This window comes from Ruditapes philippinarum, unplaced genomic scaffold, assembly GCF_026571515.1.
Source record: "Ruditapes philippinarum isolate M1 unplaced genomic scaffold, ASM2657151v2 ctg21341_1_1_1_1, whole genome shotgun sequence".
NCBI classification, from domain to species: Eukaryota; Metazoa; Mollusca; class Bivalvia; order Venerida; family Veneridae; genus Ruditapes; species Ruditapes philippinarum.
The window spans coordinates 1-11,725 of NW_026863162.1; the positions used below are offsets into that span (position 1 = coordinate 1).

An 11,725-nucleotide genomic window follows, 5' to 3' on the forward strand; every position below is an offset into this window, starting at 1 on the left:
AAAAATTAAATTTCGTAAAATTTATTTCCTTTTTGACAAGAATAGCCATATTGTTTTATTATCTTCAGTTTTTTACCACTACATGTATTGTCCAATCCGTTTTTAGCTTTCAAACAATTACAACTCACGTTTATGGTTCCATCTAGAAGAAACAAAAATTAACCTCCACTTCGGAAAACGTAATTTTCAACACCCTTAAGTAATTACACCGTCTTTTAATATTGCAATTAAAATGTTCCAAGTCGTATATTTAAAAGATTCACTTTGTGAAAAGCAAAGTTGTTGCCTCTAGCGTGTAAGACGGTAAAATGAAACTGGCCTATCTCTCTACGTTATCGATGGGGTACTTCTGCTGATCGTTAAAGGTAGGCGAAAGAAATTCTCGGCGAGTTAACTTTCAGATGTGATATAGCTCAAATTAGACAGGCTTGCTTATCTTTACAGATTAACGAATTTTTTGTTATAACTTTTTATATTTATTTATAAATACAAGTCATGTAAACGATTCACAGGTAACCCAATATTTAGATTGAATTATCAGAGTTTAAAAGGGAGAAGAGATCAAGAAAATAAGAACAGTAACAATATTTTTTTGTACGTAAAATAATAAATACAGCAAACTCTATACTGGCACCGATTAAATCATTGTTGATAAAACGTTGAAACTCCTGGTCCATTGAGACAAGTTGTTTTTTTTTCAAACAAAAGCATCGACCACATTTGTTTGTGTGTTTCCCTGCCGATTTCAACTGTTTTGTTCCTATCCTGTTTACAGGCTGCCCAGCACCTTCTGACAAAAAATTAGGGCAAATTTTAAGGAATTTTAGGGTAAGTTAAAGAAATTTTAGGGCTAAAATTTGAAATTTTACAACTAAATTATGGCCCCAAAGACCATGATATAGGCACAATTTTTGCATATTTGACATAAAAGAATGTAACTCACAAATAATGCTCTAGTTCACTTATAACAAAGGTGTCTGTCAGTGTTCCATAGTCACCCGTGAATAAATGGATTCACTGGTCAAGTGCCTTTAACTGCCTACTATGAATAAGAGCTGAAAAACTTAACTACATTAAAACATAACTAGAATGAAAACATTTTTAAAGTTATGAGTATCCCGGAACAACCAATATTCAATTAGTTAAACTGTTATTTGCCAATAGTAAATGGAAGGAGAAATAATGCTTTAAATTTATTCTAGCTATAAATGCATAAAAAATTATCAACATTTATTCATTTTAAGGTTGGTACATTTTGAACAAGTCTTGATCTTTCTAAAAAAAACAACATAAAAACGATATGACCCACTCAGGTCATTCCCAGGAATATTTTAACCTAAATTCAAACAGCAGGGTATTCACCACTGAAGAATTTGTTAAAGATAAATCAGGGCTACTAAAAATTGTAGAAAATTTCACAACAGAGTCAATCTATTCAATGATTTTTTACAGTTTTTTTTTCCAGATTTAAAAAAAAACATACACTAAATGTTATAACATATTTACAGTATATTGCATTGGTTCGACTAATGTTAAAGTGTATAAAAAGGGCAGCTGAAGGTGTCACTTCTTAGTACGCTAATTGAGGTGCAAAATGGTAAAAGCATCCAATCATTACAGCCAGTTTACCTTACCCGCTTTATAATATTACCAAATACGAAAACTTGTCTAGGTCTGCCAGCTGGTATCACTTACAAAAGATCTACTCTAGTCATTACTTGAAAATAACTCGATTACAAATTAAGATTTTATTAAAAAGGTCCCCTACATGAAGTCTGATGAAATTTAGTGGTAAATCATAAATAGGTGTTTTAAATACACCGACGACTAAATGGTAAAACTTTGTAGCAAATAAAAAATAGAACTTGCTTGGAATTTTTTTCATCTTATCTCTATTTTAAACAAGTGTTTATTTTGATATAGTCAAAGTCGGACAATTTTCATTGTTCCATTTAAAACAAACATTTTCTTACTGCAGGAGTTGAAGTAAACAAAACATGTGACTATGCAATTTAGTCAGACATATGACATCAGCTCCACTGTGTTAAAATTTAGGTTGTGATTGAAAAATGGTTGTTTCGGGATATGTTATAACAAAAGATAAAAAATAGGAATTTCATTGAAAAAAATAGGGCACTTTTATCGATTGTGAAACAAGTGCTTCTAACATTATATAAGTCCGCTCCCTGAACTTAACCAGTCTTGGTAAGAAATTACGCTCGAAGACACTTTAATCACTAAGCTACAGCTTTCGTGAGCCCACTTTGTGTATTATTTCAGTCACGGGTGGGTATCCAATTAAAACACATATTCCGTGAGCTAGCTGAATAGCTTCCTCTTTGTTAGAACTTACTGCGGTTGAGGAAACCCAAATTAATACAATGTAATAATGGTCAACATAAACATTTAAACAGCTACAACTTGACGACTATTTTAAATTAAGAGAACAAAATAAATAATAATCATGTTTATTTCATTTTTATTTTCATAAACAGAAAATAAGCCATAGTTTTCTACTATGAAGGAAAAACAGTTTGGTTAACAAATATGACTAAAGTAAAACAACAACAAGAGGACCATGATGGCCCTGAGGTCGCTCACCTGTATAAAGGCATCCGGAGCGGGGCCAGTTTAAACCCCAGGGCTTTTATTTGAAAAAACTTGGAAGACACCCATTAGAAGATGTTTCACAATGTTAAGTTTTTACTACACACATATAATGAAAAACAACGATCTACCCCCCTCCCCCCCCCCCCCCGGCAAGGCCAATTTTAACCCAAGGGCTTTTATTTGAACAAACTTGGTAGACACCCATAAGAAGATGTTTCATGCTAAACATCTAAGCTCTAGCTCATTGGGTTTTTTTAAAAGAAGATTTTTTAAGTTTTTACTATACACATATAGTTAAAACCAATGACAACCCTGGGGCAGGGCCAATTTTGACCAAAGGGCTTTTATTTGAACAAACTTTGTAGACAATTACTAGAAGATGTTTCTTGCTTAATATCTAAACTCTAGCTATTTGGGTTTTTTCAAAGAAGATTTTTAAGTTTTTGCTATACAAATATAAGGAAAATCAATAACACCCGGGGCGGGCCAATTTTGACTCCAGGGCTTTTATTTGAACAAACTTTGTAGACACTCACTAGAAGATGTTTCATGCTTAATATTCAAACTCAAGCTATTTGGGTTTTTTCAAAGAAGATTTTTTAAGTTTTTGCTATATACATATAAGGAAAAACAATGACACCCGGGGCGGGGCCAATTTTGACCCCAGGGCTTTTATTTGAACAAACTTGGTAGACACCAATTAGAACATGTTTCATGCTAAATATCTTAGCTCTACCTCTTTGAGTTCTTTAAAAGAAGATTTTTTAAGTTTTTACTATATGCATATAGGGAAAATCAATGACCCCCTGGGGCGGGGCCAATTTTGACCCCAGGGCTTTTATTTGAACAAACGTGGTCTACACTCATTAGAAGATGTTTCGTGCTAAATATCTTAGCTCTAGCTCTTTGGGTTCTTTAAAAGAAGATTTTTAAGTTTTTACTATATGCATATAGGGAAAATCAAAGACCCCCTGGGGCGGGGCCAATTTTGACCCTAGGGTTTTTATTTGAACAAACTTGGTAGACACTCACTAGAAGATGTTTCATGCTAATATCTAAACTCTAGCTATTTTGGTTTTTTCAAAGAAGATTTTTTAAGATTTTGCTATACACATATAAGGAAAATCAATGACCCCCGGGGCGGGGCCAATTTTGACCCTAGGGCTTTTATTTGAACAAACTTGGTAGACACCCATTAGAACATGTTTCATGCTAAAGATCTTAGCACAAGCTCTTTGAGTTCTTTAAAAGAAGATTTTTTAAGTTTTTACTACATGTATATGCATATAGGGAAAATCAATGTCCCCCTGGGGCGGGGCCAATTTTGACCCCAGGGCTTTTATTTGAACACACTTGGTAGACACTCATTAGAAGATGCTTCATGCTAAATATCTTAGCTCTAGCTCTTGGGGTTCTTTAAAAGAAGATATTTTAAGTTTTTACTATATGCATATAGGGAAAATCAAAGACCCCCTGGGGCAGGGCCAATTTTGACCCCAGGGCTTTTATTTAAACAAACTTGGTAGACACTCATTAGAAGATGTTTCATGGCAAATATCTAAGCTCTAGCTCTTAGGGTCTTTTAAAAGAAGATATTTAAAGTTTTTTCTTTCGGTTGCCATGGCAACCAGAGTTCTGCATGGAATTAAATTCTTTGAAAAAATTTTAAAGGTGACCACCATAGGAACATTCCTGTGAAGTTTGGATGAAATTGGCTTAGTGGTTTATGAGGAGATGAGGAGATGTCATTTAAAGTAAAAGTTTACGGACGGACGGACGACGGACGGACGTGGGACGAAAAGGGATCACAAAAGCTCACCCTGTCACTTTGTGACAGGTGAGCTAAAAACAACAACAAAGAAACATAACAAAAATCTTGCATGGAAATATGTTATTTCCAGACCTCAAAGTTAAAATAGCTTCAAAAAAACCCTTAAAAGCCCGCTTCCTCACCCCATCATTGTCCAAAGACTTTTTGGGACATAAAAATAACCCCTTAGAATCGAGCCACGCCAGATAACAAGCAATTAGACCAATGTGTTTAAGGTGTCAAAGGAGAATCATAACTCTTGTGGGATTTTAATAACTGAGAGAAGATTGATACAAGATCAAACAAATCGACACTCGAGTGCAAAAAAAAACAAAACTTTAATTGAATTATGAGTTTAAAAACCATGCCAATATCTTATCATAGGTTACTTTAAAGTTTATAATTATTATCTACATTATCATTTCCTTTTGTCTATAAAATCTTTTTTCACAAATTTACCAAGTTTTTATAATGCAAAATATCATCTAACGAAAAAAATCATTGTGGAGCTTGTTCATGATAAAGATATGGGGAAAAACACACCGAGCACATTCTGTAATGAAATTTGTCAAAGATTTTAATGTTCTTTACAAACATAAAGAAAATACATTTTGTATTTCAAAAACAATTTGTTTCCAATAATTGTTTATTAGAAACTGTTCATTGTCATGCAATAAATGTTAAACACTATTTGTGAAAACTCATATATGAAACCTAATTACTTTTGTTAATTACATGAATTAATGACACACACACACAATGTTCAAACATCCAATATCTCTAAATGTTAGAAATGAAAAAGATGTCTTTAGGTTCATTAGAATTCTTGTTCCTCCTCTATAGTAGTAGCAACCGTCTGCTGTGACACCTTCCGATGTTTCATTCCTGGTGTACCAATACTTTCCTGAGAGGAATACCGACTCAAAGCACCACCTAAAATATAGGACATATAAATATGGCTTACATATACTATTCATAGAAAACAATCTTGAACCATAGTTTGTTTATTTGAGACAACAGAATATATGAAACTTTTCAAGGTTTTTCTTATTTATTTCATTCAAACTGTTCAATTTTTTTTCCTTATTTATTTCATTCAAACTGTTTAAGGTTTTCTTTATTTATTTCATTATGATAATCTAACATTAATTTGAGATTGAATATTATAATATCTTAGAAACAACTGAAAGGAAACTGTCACAAAGACATATTTTCTGTCAATTTTATAATTAAAAACAAGACATTCCTCGATCCAAGAGGCCCCTAATTCCAGGCAAAGTTACAAGACAACTCAATTTATCTACTTACCAAATATACATGACATCAGTTAATAAATAAAGGCAGTAAAAATCGAAAGTGTAAACATTTTATAGAACCAGTGGCCTTGACTCAAGAGACCTGAAACTTAACCAAGTAAGAGAATCTCCAAAGGTATATACCTACCAGATATAAGACATCAGTCAATATATAAATTCTGTATGAGTAATTTATGCTCCCCCCCCCCATATGTTTTCTGTAAGCATAAAAAGGACCATGATTCTGTAAAAATTATCAAATCATATTATTCTGACAATATGTTACAGGGCATTTAATGACAAATCAATCTGTTTCAGGTCATTTTATGAGGGAAGGTAATGACAATCAATCTGTGAAAGTCTGGTTGAATCCATTGATAAATGCAGGAGTTGTGCATTGAAGAAATTGTTTACTCCCAACAATCTAATTACCAGGTAAAGGCTGATAATCTTGGTCAAAAAGCAGCTTGATCTTACCTGACATTGCTCTTCCAGTAGCAAATATTTTTCTTTTTTCTACTTTACGTTCCTGAAATTATGCATTATGATATAAAAAGGACTAACAGATCTATATATACAAAGATCTTACAAAAGATGACATTTCGTATATTTGGGATAGGAGTAACATAAATGTGAGTGTAAGACTAGAAATATGTCGTCACGCCACGGATGCCCCCGCATGCAACCAAAATTTCAGATGTTATAATATTAAGTTCCAAATTTGTTTGCACAAATTATTTTTTTCATTTTAAGTTCAAAGCCCTTAAAACTATTCAATGTTAACACAAACCATTTTTATACAAAGTTCAAGGCACTGGAACCTGAACTGAACCTTTTTGTATATTATGTACTGTGTATGAAAATTAATAAAATATGTTTAAACTAACCTTTTGTAAATTGCATATTTGTAGCCAAAATAATGGCTACATACATTTGCACAAAAGTATGAGTGCTGAAACTGAAAATTCAAGAAAGACAACTTTGTTCAAAATCATTGAACCACAACCAAATTCAAACTAGAACTGCTTATTTCTCAGATGTATCTATATGTCAAATTTGAGTTGAATGTGTACAACCATTGGGGAGATAATGAACGGAAACTTAGAATTTCTGATTTTTTTTTCAAAGTTCAAAAGAGATAACTCTGTCAGCTATCATCAAACCATGACCAAATTTGAAATTGACCAATGCATTCTTATGACATATCCATATATTTAATTTGAGTTGAATATGTACAACTGTTGGGGAGATAATGAATGTGAACTGAAAATTTCCTTTTTTCAAAGTTAAAGGGGAATAACTCTGCCAAAAATCATTGAACCATGACAAAATTCAAACTTGACCTGTATTTTCTTATGACCTATCCATATGTGAAGTTTGAGTTGAATGTGTAATACCGTTGGGGAGATATGGAACGGAAACTTAAAATTTCATACTATTTTCAAAGTAAAAGGACTCTGCCAAAAATCATTTAACCATGACCAAATTCGAACTTGACCTGTACCTTCTCATGACCTATCCATTTGTGAAATTTGAGTTGAATGTGTAACACCGTTGGGGAGATAATGAATGGAAACTGAAAATTTCATATTATTTTTAAAGTAAAAGGGGCATAACTCTGCCAAAAATCATCAAACCATGACCAAATTCCATCTTGACCTGTATTTTCTCATGACATATCCGTATGCCAAATTTGAGTTGAATGTGTGCAACCGTTACTAAGATAATGAACGGAAACTGATGACAGAATGACGGAACAGGGTAACACTATATGCCCCAGCCATTATATGGCGGGGGCATAAAAAAAGTTACTCTTTACACTAGATTTCTTGTTGTTTTTTGTGTTTGTTTTTTTTTTCACAAAAAAAATTGTGAACAGGACAATATATATTTTTCTGCAGAAATAAAATAGTAGCCCTAAAAATATTTTGTGAAGAAAACTGATACATATTTTCTAAACTTTCAGAAATATTTTTTTTTATAAAAGTCAGTAGTATATAATTATCTAGATCATGTATCATAAACAATTCTATATTTTTAGAAAATTTGGCTATCATCTTAAACTTGACTCGGCTGGAACTGGAAGTAATGGCAAGCCTATACATCCATGCAGATGGACCTGGCTCTATACTGTTGTCACCTTACAAGATGGAAAATACCGTCATTGAAATACAGTTAATTATCTGACTAGTCCCAAAAGAATGTCAAAAACAGCAAAGATGAATATGTTGCCATGGAGCTAAATATAAGAAAAGATTGTTTATATATCTGTGATGTTGCAGACTTGGTTTGTTAGCCACACTATTGTGTTAAGTTTTTCTTCAAAACATTAAAAAAGATCAAAAGATAAAATTTCACCACAGGTTTACATATTTACATAAAACTGTATGATTAAGTTAAACACAAATGTTGCAAGAAATACCAGCTTGTCAACTTTTGGCACGTTTATCCTGCCAAAAGAAATCCCTTGTTTTTTTTTTTTATAAACTTGGAAACCTTTTCAGGCGTAAATGAGGAATCTTAGGTGTTTATATCACTTTTTTTTTTCGACAATTTTATTTTATTCAAGAAAGATAACAATCATCTTTGAAATACTGGTGTTTATTTCTTTTTTAAATTAAAAACCACCCTGAGTGGGTTAGGAGCTTTGATGTATTAGATAATGCTTACAAACATAAGTTGTCTTCTCAACTCCCTGATAAGTCGTTTATAAGATGAAGTCTTAACTTTAAAATACACCACCAGCAATCTGAAACAAAGTTGAGTTAATTTTTTTTTTCATTTGTTAAATTTTGATTTTAAATAATAATAATCAACGAACACTTTATACAAATACACTCAATAATAAAGTTATTAGGGAGCATTAAAAGGGCTTCCATGCAAACGGTGGCTCTTAGTATTTTATCAGATTTAAATTTAATTTCAAGAGCAAGCTAGGGAAAACTTACATCAAAAGTATAAGTATAGGAAAGAGTACAGCTGGTGTTCCAATATAGTACAAGACCTCTTTTGGCCAGTCAGGTAACTCCCCTATTATATCAGTAGTGTTTATAACTTTATATGGTCTGTCATAACCTTGAAATGGTCCACAGTCTACTGATGGTGGAAACCTAAAATATATTAGTATATACATGTATTATATAAAAGTACATTGCAACATTATCATACAAATGGACATGGAAATACTTGAACAAATTAGTAACCAGGAGAGATTGGTTTTACAGACTTGTAACAAAGTGAAATTGCTCCAAAATTAATTGCCTAAATAAATATATCATACATAGATGAAGAATGGAACAGTAATATAAAACAAGTGATGTATGTAGGACAGCATGCTCCACTATTCTCAGTGCATGATAGTATAAACAAAAGCCATGCATACTGTAAAATATTATAAGTTCAAAAAGGGGCAATAATTCTGTAAAATGTGTGTTAGAGTTATGGGCCTTTGATAGTAACCTGCTATAAGTATGCTCTCAAATAAGTGCGAAGTTGCAACCCATTCCCTTCAGTACTTTAGGAGATACCACCTTGGATGCAAAAGCTTTACGAATATGTGACGTTGACACCATGGATAGTTCGATAGATATCCTTATTCTTTGGATAGTCAAGCTAAAAAATTATATATATCCATACCGATTTATCAATTAAAGAACCAAAGACTTTCCTACAACTTTAATAAAGCCAAGCTAGCCTGTACATCCTTATAGTCATCTGAACTTACCCAACAGTTGGTTGCCTAATTTAAAACATGCTTGCATTATCATTGGACTCTTCAAAATTCAAATCAGGGCTAGTCAATTCCATAACTGTGACAGGTTTAAAGGGACACCACAGAGGATTTTTGACATGAACAGGCTTTCAAGTGGCCAATAACAAAAAAAGTAGGGATAAAAGTAGGAATTTTTTTGTAAAAAAGAAGGGAAAAGTAGGGATTTCAGAGCCTAAAAGTAGGGAAAGTAGGACTCTCTACTCACCTTTTTTCTAAAGTTGATGCAAAAACAAATACAGACCCTTATCAACTAATATCGATGGCAGTTTCTTCATTTAGGAAACCAGTCACCAGTGTTTCAATAGGGATTCCACAACAGGATGAATCTGGACATGAACCTGGAATTGGTATTTCTTTTTTATTAGATCCAATTCCAAATAATAACAGAAAACTATCATAATAAACAATGAATATGTCAGAACACAGACTATTAGCAACATGAAACATTAAGTAAGCATGTTTTTTTGTACACAGACTAGAAGCAGGAAATGTGTTAAAACCTTGTTTAATATAGCATGGTTGTTACAAAATACAAACAAGAAAAAAATTTAATGTTGTGTGGCAAAAACCATGGTTTTAGCTAGCATAATATGTGAAACACAGACTAGAACAAGGATAGGTGTTTAAACATGAGTTGCTTGACTCCATTATTTGAACATTGGACAGATTTGCAACAGAGAGAACAGTAGCCACTGTATTCAGAGTTAGAGTCCTTTTTACACCAGAAATGAAGTTCATGTCCATTTTCATCTTTTTGCATTAACCATGCATTGTTTAATTTTGTGAGTCCATATAGCATTGTGAAGTTAATTTTTATAAATTAATGGACCTGAAATAATAAATTGTTAGTAAAAATGGAATTTAAAAAGAAACTTAATGACACTTGAGAGAAATGTAAGTAGGTCTCAAATAATTCCCAGGTAGAGATGAGTATTTATGCCATATTATACATGTATATATGTATTTAAAGATAGAAAGCAAAAAAACTTGTTACGTAAACTTTGGATGCAACACATCTTTAATGGTTATATTACTAATAATTGGCACACTGAAAGCCTAAACACACAGTTAGTTATTCTTAAATTATCTGTTATTAGATAAAATTCCTTATCCCCCACCATATTAAAGCTATCAAATTGAATACATATTTTTAGAAGAAACATCATTACATTTTTCCAGTATCTTTCATTCAATGTGAAAATTCAGGACAAAATGATCACAGGGAGCAACTTCAATACTTGCTAATATGCCAAACATTGTCTAAATTCTATATATGCTCAAGATGTTTGGCAAGTATTGTCCCTCAGCATAAGCATCATTGGAAACAACTGAAAAGCTAGTCTGTGTACAAAAACATATTAAAAATTTGAAATAGAAACAATTTGAGAAAGCTAGTCTGTGTACAAAAACATATTATAATTTTTGAAATGAAACAATTGAGAAGCTAGTCTGTGTACAAAAACATATTATAATTTTGAAATGAAACAATTGAAAAAGCTAGTCTGTGTACAAAAACATATTATAATTTTGAAATGTAAACAATTGAAAAGCTAGTCTGTGTACAAAAACATATTATTAATTTTGAAATGAAACATAAAAAATAATTGAACACTAAGTAAATATTTTTATAGAAGCAAACTCACCTAAAAGTCACTGATTCTGCCATGTCAGCTCCAACCATCCTCATCATGGAACCCTCTTGCACCACTGATGACCTACTTCCATCAACTTTTTCCTACAATTAAACTAGCATCTGATTCTTATTTAAATTTGAGATAAAGATTATATCAAAATCAATCTACTACTTATGGATTTTTTTTCAATTATCCTCGAGCTTTTTTCTTAAAAAAGTAGGGATACGGTAGGGCATTTCAAGAAAAAAGTAGGGGAAAAGTAGGGGTCAATCAAAAAAAGTAGGGAAAAGAAGGAAAAGTAGGCCCAGCTTGAAGCCTGCATGAAGGGACAAGCAGCACTTTTTCAAAGATGACTTTACATTTTAGGGCTAAACTGATAATTATGTCCAATAATTTCCAGCTTTATGGTTGTTGTTTTGCCCCAAGAAATATTGCCCCCCAGAAAAATCATTCTAATTGTGGGCCCAAATGACATAAAAAAGGGCCATGGATGGCGGGGCTGAGGTCGAAATCACGCTGTATATAGGGCCCCCCCCCCCAGGCCAATTTTTACCCAAGGGGGTTTTATTTGAACAGACCTTGGTAGACACCCATAAGAAGATGT

General features: G+C 32.5%; 1 protein-coding gene across 1 annotated transcript; it reads right to left on the bottom strand.

Moving 5' to 3' along the window:
- Window positions 1-2,470: 2,470 nt before the first annotated feature.
- Window positions 2,471-11,222, bottom strand: LOC132721297 (transmembrane channel-like protein 1; the record flags this gene model as incomplete). Its single annotated transcript, XM_060705577.1, has 5 exons — window positions 2,471-5,353; window positions 6,193-6,244; window positions 8,386-8,464; window positions 8,664-8,825; window positions 11,131-11,222. Coding segments are annotated over 5 exons (501 nt in total), but the record flags the coding sequence as incomplete, so codon positions are not given.
- Between the last annotated feature and the right edge of the window lie 503 nt (window positions 11,223-11,725).